The sequence below is a fragment of the Corythoichthys intestinalis genome, chromosome 3 (genome assembly GCF_030265065.1).
Source record: "Corythoichthys intestinalis isolate RoL2023-P3 chromosome 3, ASM3026506v1, whole genome shotgun sequence".
In the NCBI taxonomy this organism is placed as follows: Eukaryota; Metazoa; Chordata; class Actinopteri; order Syngnathiformes; family Syngnathidae; genus Corythoichthys; species Corythoichthys intestinalis.
The window spans coordinates 19,950,524-19,964,473 of NC_080397.1; the positions used below are offsets into that span (position 1 = coordinate 19,950,524).

At 38.8% G+C, this 13,950-nt stretch overlaps 1 protein-coding gene across 1 annotated transcript in view; it reads left to right on the forward strand.

The window, feature by feature from the left end:
• ipo11 (importin 11) overlaps positions 1 to 11,511 on the forward strand; it is a 194,575-nt gene extending 183,064 nt beyond the window's left edge. Inside the window, exon 30 of the mRNA XM_057833064.1 lies at positions 10,884 to 11,511. Within this exon, the coding sequence (XP_057689047.1) occupies positions 10,884 to 11,048 (165 nt within the window). The 3' untranslated portion in view covers positions 11,049 to 11,511. The remainder of the gene's footprint in view (positions 1 to 10,883) is intronic.
• Positions 11,512 to 13,950: the final 2,439 nt, after the last annotated feature.

Genomic DNA, 13,950 nt, shown 5'->3' on the forward strand with positions numbered 1-13,950 from the left:
ACACACAATGACTGACAATATGGCGGCACAATACAGCGATCACGTGATTGTGTGACGTTGGTGATTGGGGTCTATAGAGCAGGCAGGCATATTGAAGTGTCAAGAGGCACAGGCCAGATTGCGGCCGTTAACAAATTATTATTTCTCTGTGGCCCAGTAGCAAATATGCCAAGGCCCGGTGGTTGGTGATCACTGCTCTAGATAACCTTCTTTCACATCCCGAAATCCAGAAAATGTGACAGAAAAAAATGTTATAATTACAGTTAGGGTTGTTTGTTTTTTTTTGGGATACATTTTTTGATATCGTACCATGACGTATCATCGTGACCCTGGCATATCGAGGTGCATGTTATTGTTTTAGTGTATCATCCCATCCCTATTTCGCTCAATATCACACTTGCATCTTCTCTCACGTTGTATTGTTTGTTCGTGTTTGATATCTTGGCAGCGAATTGTGCTCGTTTTACCCAGATAAGGAGCTTCAATTGCTGTGATTGGCCCATGGCTCAACACATGGTGTCCAATTTTCTTTGCTTTACAGTGTAAGATCTGCGTTGTTAGTCCTCCACCATTATGTTTCCTTCAACTCATCTGTCTTTTCAGATTTTGACATTGCCTGAAGGTCCAATTTACATTTAAGTTTATTGTTGGGAAACAAGTTTTTTTTTGCATCCAATAGTTTTGGGGAATAATCTTTTTTTTAACCACATTAAATAGTTAGCTTTTCCACTTACAGTAAGCCTGTTTCAGTCGTTTGCATGAATTGATGCAATTGTATCCATTTTTTTTAAATATCGTTTTTCCCCTGCCAGACGTTGTGTGCTCCAACAAATTTTAGCAAGTTGGGATAATCAACAACAGCAAACAGACACATTTTGATTTATAAATGTGGTTGGTAGAGTTGAAGCACAAAATAATACACCATCACATGGTCAGTAAAATTGAGATTCATCACCAGGCACTCATGTCAATCAGGACACTTTTCAACAAAATTGTTTAGTTAAGGTACATTCGTTAAGTATACTTACATTGTTTTAGTCTAAAGAATGGCATGGTATCATGCCCCCCCCCCCCGACATTTCAGCCATTAAACGCTGCTCAAGTTGTCTTTGTCGTTAAGCTTCCCAAAACTCACAGGCAGAGTACTCAGTAGTCAGTAGGTTATGCTTGGCATATACTTTTCTCATTACGACACACCAGAAGCCACTCTTCAGAAGCTTGATTGCCCTGTAATAGCAGCAAACTAATGAGCAGTACAAGTGTCATGATTGGCAAGGGACCATGAGTTACCATTTACAATACTGTTGCTCTCCAGTGTTTCCAAATTATTCTTTGCATGCCCTTTCCCCCTGTTTATGGACGTCTCCAGCGAGGGCAAATCCAACTTTGGCTGATTAGGTCATTAAAGAGAGCTGCTTGCTGTTTGTATGGGTCTGTACACTGACCTAGTTCCAAACGCTAGGCTGACGAAGAAACAACACCAGCATAATTAGTGTGTTCAGTGGTAAAGAACAGACTCAGCCATAAAGCAAGAGACAATTATTATTCAAACAGTGGAAACTCTAAAGTTGGATTTAGAATCCAAACAATTCACCAGTGGTGCAATTTGGATTTCGAGCAACATCTTCTGGATATATAGGCCTACATTTGCCGAGGAATCGTAACTGTACTCTCTATCAGCAGGTACTCTAAACCAGGTGACTCAGAATCAGTTTGGGTGCAAAAAAAAAAAAAAAAAAAAAAAAACAGGATCAGGACATCCATATTTGGAGGTCTACCAGCTAGTCTACCATTAATGGAACAAATCTTCAATTCAATTTTGGAGGTTTCAATCTTTATATCTGTAATTCTAAGGCGCTCACATAAAATGTTACGGTCATCAAAGATTTGATGATCTGCCAGCACATTTTGCAATTGTTGGGGCATTGGTTTTTGTTAGCGATGCACGATAATACATTTCTCAACCGAAACCGATAACCGATGATTTCCTCCTCAATCCAGCCGGTAATAACCGATAATGTCAAGCCGGTAATTCAATTAAAAGATATATGTAAAATTTAAAAGTAAACAGAAGCGCAAAGATTACTTCGCAAAAATAGAATTCATTGCTCTTTTTTCCACATCAAATGTGAACAAATAGTAAATTCCAACATCTGACAGATTGTCTGACATTTGTGTAATGGTAAACTTTTGGCAACAATTACTTACAGAGTAAATACCTAAATTGAACAAAAATGCCTTTAAAAGTAAGCCATTCTTAACACATATAACATTACTGCACTGCAAAGACACACATCCTTAAAAGTAGTTAAATTCACTTGTTTTCAGTGTAAATCTACAGGAAATAAGTGAAATTATCTGCCAGTGCTTCAAGTAAATTTCGGTCAGATTTCTTGAAAGAAGAAAAATAGCTTGCTGAAAGTAAGCTTAACAGCCTTATTTTGAGCAATAATTAAATTTGATCCGCAAAAATACTTTGTCAGAAATGTTTTCTGTTGAAGAATCAGGCATGAAATTCACTCACCTTTCGGCGAAATTCGCCATTTTGAAGTCAAAAGGGGTCACATACGTGAATTCTGTAGATCCGAGGAGAAAATTTTAAAGGGGGTGGGGGGGTGGGGGGAGTCGTAATTCCAACTAACTAACGACATGTTTTATTGAAGTTGCTAAGCCTGTCGTGATATGCAATGAGTCCATTTGTCGGAAGGTAAATAAAAGTGGGGGCGATAATTTTCATGGTTACGTTTTATCACCGCTTGCGTGCATGCATACAATTGTGCATGCGTGTAGAGAACATATGAGACTCCAGTTCATTTTAAAGATGTTTATTGGTAATCAACACGCCGTAGAATTATAGTTCAGACATAAAAATTAAGGAAACACATGTATATTAAACACTGTAAATGTTAGCATTGTTAATTGAGACTAATGGGGAAAAAAGACAACCTACTTTAGCCTTCTATAAAACATAAAACAAAAATCTGAGTGATAACACAAGCAATGATGATAAGTGCTTTTTTTGTGGAGTGTGAAGCTGTTAGCGGTTTAGTGAACATATCAAAATAAAAGCATGCCACGTTCATATAATTAAAGATTTCTGGAGAGAATCCCCCATACTTGCGAATTAATACTAGAATATGTAAATACTATAATACTGCAGAATTCAGATTTTACACTAAGAATAGCTTTAAAATGACACCCTTTTTGGAAAAATATGATTGGCAATGAGTATTATAATTCTTATAATACTATTGTATATAGTAGTATACAATAATTATAATGCTAGATTTTTTTTTTAATTGTTTTGAATAATGTTAGAAAAGCAAAGTCGGTGTTATGAATCTGTTTACATTGCATTCTTTTGCACTAGTAAATGCTATCAACATTTGACCTCATTGTTTATGTGTGATTAATTGTTGTTATTTACATGTTTATTTGTGCTTTAATAAAGAATTTAAGTATTTTTGTGAATGAATAAGTGTCAACAAAAATTTCATTGCTAAATTTGTAAAAAGTCAACTAATCCTGAAAATAGTCAGCTGACCAACCGGGAGAAATTTTGTCGTTTGGGACAGCCCTACCGGAACATATTTCCTCCACATCCTTCTCACCTTTTTAACCCCTGACCCATTTTCATGCCTGAAGAATAGATGTGGTTCAAAACATTTGAACACATTTTTTTCTTGATTTAGGTGAAAAATGACCAATTTTTAGATGATCTTTAACATTCAAGATGGAGAAAATTATTTGACTACATTTAAGAGAAATCTAATTAAGAGGTTATAGATATGCAATGTACTGAATGCATTACTGACTGACTGAGTTGTGATGGAGCTTCCATGGTATCAAGCATTTCGTGTGATGTCACTCATGCATCAGAGGGAGGAGGGTTGAGGCGGCGGTACAGGATTGGACAAGTTGCGTCAATTGCGCACATTTGGAGGCTAAATCAAGTATATAATCATCTGTTGCATTTTTTTTTTTTTTTGATCCATGAATTGCCATTATCGGTAACCGATATTATCGTGCATCTTTAGTTCTTGTAATACAGTGATCCTTTGTTTTCGTGGTTAATGGGCGTCTCTACAACCTTCGTAGCCGAAGTTACATCCAAAAAACTAACAAAATGGATAAAATCCACCATTACCTCAAATAACTGACAAATTTTGAAGTGCAAATTGGTGAGGGATCTCTTTATACAGTATATTGTTTCTGTTTTTGTTTTCCGTTTCTTTCGACTCACAAAAATGTAACTTGAGCTGTTGTATTGGGTTTTTTTTCCCCCCTTAAAATTCATGTTTCCTTCATCTGAATTCACTGAAACATTATTTTCTAGTTCATGTTTTGCGTTGGGTATCAAAAGTGAAAATAGCAATTCATCATTGTAGCTTTCTTCCTCGCAGTTTGGGAGTCGGAAACACTGTAAGGTTATAGTTAGTGGTGGTTTTATCTACTAACACAGTTATTTTATGCTGCCATTCTTGTCAGGAATTAACTGGATCTGGCTTGCTAGAAAACTGGACAGAAATCTGGTTTGTGCTTCTTCTGGTTACATACTTTGTGCCTCCAGGTCTTGGAATTGACACTGATTAATAAGGGGACCTGAGCCAAGTGTGGTGAAAAAAGCTTCATCATAGCTAAATGACAAATTGTCTGTGGTCGACTGGCAGCAAATTCTTATGTCTTAACACATTGGTTTAGAGACGCTGATGTGCCATTTCACAGCTTCTCACTGTTAAATATGGTTGATGCAATTTGCGAACTACTGATTAAAGCAACACCTTAAGGTGTTCAAAATGGGACCACCTTGTGTATTTTAAGGAGTGGGTGTATTTTTTTTCCCAGTTTAAACATTTCCTGCTGTCCTCATAACATGACTGTAACCTGCTATTGACAAAATCCCCCAAGATAAAAAAAAATGTCACCAAACTAGTATACAGTAAGAATCACCTATCAAAAGCAAGCTTACTTGACCTTAATCGGTGCATCTCAATGCAGCTTTCTTTACTACTAGCACGACACCACTAGCAAATGAAATGTCTTACAAAATGGTCATCAAAAAATTAAAATGACTGCACTATAAAATGACTGCGCTAATGGTAATTTTATATGTAGAAAATGAATTTAGCAGTCGAATATCACTGTGTTTTACCATTTTATAGTTATTCTATCCAAACCAATGCAACAGGGAACACTCCCCCAGCAATTCTGGGTGTGACATCGTCATAACCAAAATTGATGATTATGTTGACAGCATGACAGAACTGTCACATGACAGCAACAGAATAGACAGCCTATGGTTAGTAAGCTGGCAGACTAAAAATCTGCAGCTCATTGTGGATTTGACATGAAGATTTTTTTCAGTGGTTGGGGTGAAGGCTTCTAAGAAAGCAAGATTGATTAGTATGTACTAGGCCTGCACAATATATCATTTGAACATCACCATCGCAATGTGTGCATGCGCAATAATAGTCCCATCGCAGGACATGCGATTGTTTTTTTGTTTTTTTTTTCCAAATCTAAACTTTTGTTTTACTTCATAAAAAGCAGAAATTGTGCGGCGACATGGCTTCCTGGTAGAGGTAAGATCGGGCCTAACAAATCCAGCCCAACCTGACCTTAGCCCGATCAATTAACTTAATTTACAGACCCGAGACCGAAACAAACACAAAATTTTATGTTTTTGTTAGGACTCCGGAGAATGAAGAAAGGGAGGGGATGCGTCAGTCAGACCTGGACAGAGCACTGCATAGGAAAAGGGACTGGTTGCGTTTTGTGTGATCACATTTGTGACAATGCCTCCGCATAATGATACAGGCATGAAAATCTCTCACCTTTCGGCGAAATTCGCCGTTTTGAAGTCAAAAAGGGCGACCTACGTGAATTGCGTAGATCCAAGGAGAAATTCTTTTTGGGGGGGGGGGGGGGGGTCGCAAGGTTTTATTTAATTATTATTATTATCATCATGTGATTAACTTAGTACGTAAACTGAGCATTTAAGAACACAGTCAGCAAATCCTTCTAGATGCTTCGCTGACGAGAACCAATCATCGGGCCAAGCTGCGTTCCATTATTCCAAACGCGCGCACTCCTTACTGTACATGGAGTGCTCGGAGAGCCTTCGGTTGCATTGCAAAGCAGCGAAATCAAAAAGCAGGCCTTATCCACATCGGGGCAGACCAGAGCGCAGCATACACACTTGCCTGTATTTGCCAGCAGATTGAATTTGGTGAGTAATGGTTTCAATCGTTTTCACGTTTTGCGATATAAAAAAATAACTACCATTCGTTGCAGCTTGCGTTGAACACTGCCAGAGCTAGCCAAATCTCCCATGAAAAAAAATAGCTCCCGTTAAATTGGCGTCAAGCTTGTGTATTTAGCGGTAATATAAACGAAGAAACACACTGTTGAGTCAAATTAAGCGGCATTCTCTCGGATGGAGGGGGCGCCTCACATCGCTCCCGTCGTCCGCCGGAGACGCGTTATTTTCGGCTTGGATTTGAGCTGACGGCCGGTGTCGGCACAACAGCGGCCCGACGAGTGGTGGGAATGAGTCCTGCTTCTTAAAGCTTTTCAGAAATACAGGGATCCCTCGTTTTTCGCGGTTAATGGGGACCAGAACCCGCCGCAATAAGTGAAAACCGCGAAGTAGCCCCCCCCCCACCCCCCATTTTTTTGTGCGTGTTCAATGCATTTATTCAGATTTTACATTGGAAAAAAGATACATACATACATACATAAGACATGTTTTTTCACTTTTTTTCACCAAAGTATCATTTATAAATGATTTTCAAGCACTTCAAAATGTAAGAATTATGATAAGTTTTAAACATGTTACTGCCCCACCGAATTATTTTTAAACAAGAATAAAGTAGTTAGAAAATGCTTGCCTTTATTAAAAGCTTCATAGTGAGTCTACTCAAACCCTCTCAGGCTTTGGTAAACGGTGATTGGCACATGTGCAAAGTTTTTCTTTTTATATATATTTTTTTGTTTGAAGCAACTTATTTGATTGAATAATAAAGGCACAAATGTCCTAGCCAAAATGTGGCCCAAACGCAAAACATTACTTAAATGGAAAAATTTGTTTCAATCAAGAAAAATAGTTTTCAAATGCTTTTTTTGTCTCAAATTTATTATTGCAATCAAAAACATTTTTTTTTATTGAAGCTACTTTTTGAGATTAAAAGTATATACTGTATTTTGATTGAAGCAACTTTGTTTTTGATAGAAGTAACTTTGTTTTTTGATTGAATAATAAAAACCCAAATCTAACTCCATCGTTATTGAGTGAGAAAGAAATTAATTACATGCGTCGTAGGGAAGGGAGTTTGAGGGATAAAAAAGGAGTTAGATGAGGCTGCTAAAGGCAGTGGATACCTCATCAGCTGGGTGAATAGCAGACCTGGTAAGAACAAGTTTGCAAGGATAGTCGGGTATTAAATCCAATTATAAACACAATTACAATGTTATTTTACTATAAGATTTTTATGTCATTGCTTTATTAATCATTAGGGGCTAGAGTTGTTAAGTATGGATAATAATGAAATAATAGTTTTAAGAAAACTGTGCTGTTGGTGGCTCAGTGACCATCTGATGTGGTTTGTTCTCAGATGAACAAGTTGAGGAAGGAAGTTTTGATGCAGACGTTGAAGGAAGAAAAGAGGCAGACTGACTGAGTCACAGCCAGAAAGTGTTGATGACAGTTTTGATTTCTATTCACTGTTGCCCCCTCCCAATTAAAGTATGTCACAGTCGCAGCCAATTATTATCTAAAGCTGGTTAAAATTTAAGTTATGTTGTTTTAAGGTGTATTAAATACTTGTTCATGTGCCCCTTTTGATCTACGAGCACCCACCCCTCCACCGGTCTCTGCATGGCCCTGCTGAAACACAGTGTGGGTCGACAGAGCTCAATATTTTGTTGGGGTGTACAATACAGTGTACTGGAACATATTTCCTCCACACCCTTCTCACCTTTTTAACCCCTGACCCATTTTCATGCCTGTGATAACAAATTAAAGCCTGTCTTATTGCAGATGTTTGATGATCATCATTTCTGCCTGTACAGTTTTTTAAATGCCTGCTTAGTGTCGAGGTACCAGTCTTTCTGCTCTCTTATGAGAGCAAAGCGTCACATTCATTACATTCAGCGAAGCTGACAGAGGTTTCTGTAGCATCTTCAACAATCATACGGAGCGGTATACGGAGCGGGAAATTAAAAAGAGGGCGGGGCCACGGCGTTCATGTGCGCAGGGTATGCTCTGACTCTGCGGCTCCTGTTTGCAATTACCATACAGCACAGGTGTGAAACCGATTCCAGAAAGGGCCTAGAGCAGGGGTGGGCAAACTATTCCACAAAGGGCCGCAGTGGGTGCGAGTTTTTGTTGCAACCCATTAAGAGGGCACCTTTTCACCAATCTGCTGTTTTACAAGTGCAATCAGTCGATTGCAGTCAGGTGCTTCTCATTTCTGCTGAAACCGTATAGGTTACACTATCTGTGCTGGGTCAGTTGGAACAAAGACCAGGACCCACTGCGGCCCTCGAGGACCGGTTTGCCCACCCCTGGCCTAGAGGGTGCTGGATTTTGTTCCAACCGATAACGCGCAGAGAGTTTAACCAATGAACTTCCTGCTGAAACGAGCAGCACCTGACAAAGTTTAACTGATTACACATGTAAAAGATCTAATTGGTGAAAAGGTGTCCTCTTCATTGGTTGGAAAGCAAACTTGCACCCATTAGGCCCTTTCTGGAATCGGTTTGACACCTGTGCCATACAGCATCTTCTCTGTTTTATCCAAATTGTTTATTTTATAACAAGTATTACTAGGCCTGTCGCGATAACAAATTTTAGTGTGCGATAATTATTCTCATAAATTATTGCGATATGTGATATTATTGCGCCCCCCCTCCCATTTTTTTAAAAAACAATTTACAATAACACAGTGAGAATATAGTATATATTAATAGATCAAGTATACCCATTTAAACCCGATAAATATTTACTCTTAAATTCAAAAATACTTTTTAAGAAATCACAACTAAAAACAATAGACCATGCCTCTTAAGTAAAAAACAACAATATTGTTACCGCACAGAAACACAGAATAAATGTGTTAAATTTTTTTTTTTTTTTAAATGCACTTAATAACTTAAGCATTTAGGCAAATGAAAACTTTTCCCGTCATAGCTTCTGCAGTGGTGTTCCATAGGGATGCAACGATACAGTTAAGTCACGGTTCGGTACGATTTTTGATACGGGGGACACGATTTTCGATTCGATTCAATACATTTAATGCTCTGTAAAAAAAACAAAATTTTTTTTTTTTTTTTTTTTTTTTTTTTTTTTTTTTTTGCTAACGAGCAAAAATTAAATTGCCATCATATAAACATTTAGTGCATAACATTTATGTGCTTACTTCTTACTGCTCTGAAAAAATTTTGTATAAAAGTGCTGAGAACAATCGTTACAGTTTGTAAAGTGAGGCAGGGTACACTGTTGACTGCTACAGCTCTCTGAGCAGCAAGGTTACTACATGAGCAAGACATCCTATTTGTGGTCCGAATCCATCTGTGTCACGTACTGAATTAACAATATTCGCAACATTATCTATAGTCACTGGTATGGATTGATTTGGCCTTCTTAACTTCTATTCAGTCATGACAGTTTAGAATTCATCGATGTAGTATATGGACTACGTGTCCCATAATCACTCTGGGCTCACGTAGCCAATGGCATGGGACGTAGCACATCTAGTTTGCCATTTCATGATATACTGTATAGTGTGTGGGCGCATTAAAAAAGTTAGCAAGCGCAGCTGAAGTCACGTCTGCTCATTACTACACAACACCAGCATATGTCATATGACAATCGACTTTCATAAACCGGACGAGTTAGAAGCACAGCGCTCTTAATTTCATTCAGCTGTTCATTGTCAAAGCGAGGTTGTTCGTAGCAGCCAAGTCGGTAACAATTTTTTTGGCGGACTTCGTTGTAAATATCCGGCGTTGTCCCGAAAAATAGCCGCCCCGCGTGAAATGTCACTCTTGACGGGAGCGCCCACACGTCAACAACACCGGCGCGCCGTAGATGGTCCACAGTCACTCCGGAGCACTGACGCTGCCGGTATACGTAGAACAATAGGATATAATGGGAACGATTGGCTCCGGCACTAGTTTTTGCCGGACCTGGAACGAAGATGCATTTTGCGCAGTTAGTAACGAGGAATCCGAACATTTAACAGCACGTCTGCTGCACGCACGTGCACGCGAGGCGATAAATCGCAGCGGAAAAATTACTGCCTTCATTTTTATTTATCGCGTGATAAATGGAATTATTGCATATTGTGACAGGCTTAAGTATTACTTAGTTTAACATCCATACATCGTTTTAGTGTACATAATATATACCTCTTCTTCCTGGATCCCTTTCATATTCACCAATCGTCATCATTCACAGTGGAAACCCCTCTATTAAACGCTATTATATGAATACAATGTGGTCATAATGAGTTAACCAAAGTCTTCCCAAGAAGATTCAAGTCATCTGGTGAAAATTCTTCGTTTTAATATCACAATATATATCGCAAACCCTCAAAAAGTCGCAATATCAGTGTTTTCCCCAATATCGTTCAGCCCTAGTATTTACTTTCGTTATTTCTGTCAATTTTAGGGATGGGTTTGTGTCAGAAAGATGGTCTGCCATCATTTTGCTATCCATAGCACCTTTATTTGTGTCCTGTAAAATAATGATTAGATTGCTTTATCTTTCTTGGAAGCAGGTTTTCAGCATCATGCCACAAAATTCAATTCAAAGTACGGGAAAAAAAAAAAAAAGGTTTTCCCTACTTTTACGTTCAAAAAATGTTTATGTTGTATTGCAGTTGGCCTTGGAGGACCCTGTGCACACTGTCTCGCTCCAGCAGTTCGTCTACGAGAAACTGAAGGCTCAGCAGATCCTCCTTGGTGACCAGGGCTTCAGCAGTCTCATGGAAAGTGTGGACACAGAGCTTGTAAGACAGCTCCAAGAGTTCCTGCAGGGCTTCTGAATCACATCCATGTCCTCCACTAGCCTATACAACTCACCTTTGCCATTTAATCCTCAATGCCTTCTTTCCTTTAAAGAAAAAAGACTAACCCTAATCCGAATCTTCCCAAACGCTGCCCATGTTCTCTGCCTTATCTATATCCAGAAATAGCTTTGTTCAACCAAACCTCACGTCCCGCCATTAACATTTTTTTTATTATAATAGCGTATTCATGTCTGTATTTACCTTTATTTTGCATCACCTCTTTTGAGCGTCCACTAATTTTTCAGCTTATAGTTTCTTCTGTTCTTGTGGTTTTGATTTGGAAAGAGTGGAGGTGTACTTATCAAAAACCATTTTCGAGCCAAGGACTATTGAACTGAATAATCTACAGACTGAAGCTGGAATGGGAATGAAAAGAAACCAGAAGGAATTTAAACAGTTTACAAAATCTATTCTTGAAAAAAAAAAAAAAAAAAAAATACTCACCCCCAAAATTACAAAAACACGTGTAACTTTTGTATGTACGTATGTAAAAATTGGACTGTATTATGCATGACTATTTTAGTTTTTTTTACTTTAATTCTTTCCCCTCCATATTTTAAAGTGTTTGTCTTAGCCAGACGTCAAGTTGAACTAACTACTGAGGGTTTTTTTTTTTGTTTGTCTTTAGTTTGGCTATAAAATAGGTGATTTTTCTATTTCCAAGCCATTGTCTTAAATGTGGATATATGTACATACATACTGCTGCTATTTGTGGACGTGTCAGAGCACTTTAATAACCAAAAATATTCTTTTCATCACAGCTATGTGTTCAACAAAAGACGGATGCCTTTACTTTAAAAAAAAAAAAAAAAACTATGAGAATAAATTGAACTTAGTGGTGGAACCATTATTCAGTACATTTTTAATTTCATTCAGTTTAAAGTTTTAAACTGTTTTTGAGTCCCAAATTGAAAGTGATGATCTCAAAATTGGAGTTCATGAGGGAGCTTCAAACTTTTTTCTTAAGATTCATAATTAAGGGAGATAATGATGGACTATATCGTTTCATCATCCTAGCTTTTGTTTTCCACCAGAAGTAGGTAAACATGCAGCCAGCTCCCAGGTAGAAGTCAGCCTCTTGGCCTTTATGCTGGAACACGAGATGCTTGTTATTGTTTAAAACTGTATTTCTTTATTTCCGTTACCACTAGAGGATTTCTTGCTTGTATTGTTGATATGACAACTTTGCACCACACAGTGGATATTTGCTTTTGGCTAACAAAAAAATCTTTATTCCTCCTTTAAACTTTCAATAAAATGAAGTAATAAGCCAAAACATAAAATGCTCCATGACTACGAAGACACTCGGGCAAGATTTGTTTACTGTGATTTCATCATCCAACTGCATCATCAAGGAGCCAAGTTTAGAGATTCATATTGTTTTTGTTTCCCTGCTGCTTTGTTGAGTTAGATGAGCCATGTGTAGCAGTCAACACATTATGATTTATATACAGTACTTTCACCTTCTGCCTCTCATGAAAACCAATACAGGTGCTGAATCTGAAAAGCTGCCATCGCAAAGATGACGACACTTTTGATTGACAGTGTCAGGGAGGTATTAATATAACAGTTTATTGTGGTGGGACTGAACTGAACTGCTTCAAACTGCCATTTCTGAAGCCTCTTTCTCAGAGATCATGTGAAATTGACTCATCAGTGAACAGTACTGTATGTGCCGCGTTTGGCTTTTTTACAAAACCTTGCCAAAGTGGCACATTGCTGATACAGGGAATGGTATATAAAATATATATACAGTAGAGAAACTGCGGCGACACGCAATCTCTTATCGCTCATCCATAATAAATGTGATACAGAAAAATTGCTGGTTCAACTTTAGCAGCCCATTCAATGTCATATGTAGTTTATGTACCACAGTGACGTGGAAAAATACATGCTTATAACATTTCCATCCAGTCATCTCCTGCTTATTTAGATTGAGTTGTGGGGGCTTCAGCAGAAAACAGCTCCAGTCAGCGTTGAAAATTGTGTTTTGATGAAGCCAACAGAACCACATCATCAACAAGAAGCAGAGATGCAATACAGAGTTTCTTGGCTGTACCAGAATTTCGAAGCCGTCTGGAAGTCGTTCTCCATGGCCTGGCTGATCCACGGGTTTTTGCCTCAGTGACCATTATAGCCGCGTTCCACTAGGCAGCTGCGATACGAGTCCCTCTTCAACTTGACAGTATCCCTTACCACCGGTGTCCAACAATGGGTTTGGGAAATGCCGTAAAGACGGACACAGAATACCTTACGGCCACAGCTCCGTTCGACCGCCATGACAATGGAAGCATGGAGCACGGTCTGCTCATATTCAATGTCACCTACCTCTCTCCCTGGACATGGACCAAGTTCTGCCAGGGTAAGAAGTCGAAGCTCCTTCTGACAGTGGACTTAGCCAGACGTTCCCAGCAGACCCTCACAAAACGTTTGAGTCTGCCAGGCTGAACTAGCCAGCCAACTCACCATTAAGTGGTGATCAGTTGATAGCTCCGTCCCTCTCTTTACGCCATGTCCAAGACACAGCTGGGCAAACTATTCCACGAAGGGCTGCAGTGGGTGGAGGTTTTTGTTGCAACTCATCAAGAGGACACTTTCTCACCAATCTGGTGTCTTACAAGTGCAATGAGTTGATTGCCTGTCAGGTGCTTCTTGATTCCCCGGGCCCCTCATTGGTTAAACTGCCTGTGCTGGATCAGTTGTAACAAAGACCAGGACCCACTGCCGTCTTTAATGACTGGTTTGCTCACTCTTCGTCTAAGACATGCAGCCACATTCTGATGACGTGATTACAAAGTCAATCATGGAACTGTGGCCTCAGGTGTCCTGGTGTGAAGTGCACATAGGGACGCCCTTATGCTTAAACATGGTGTTCATT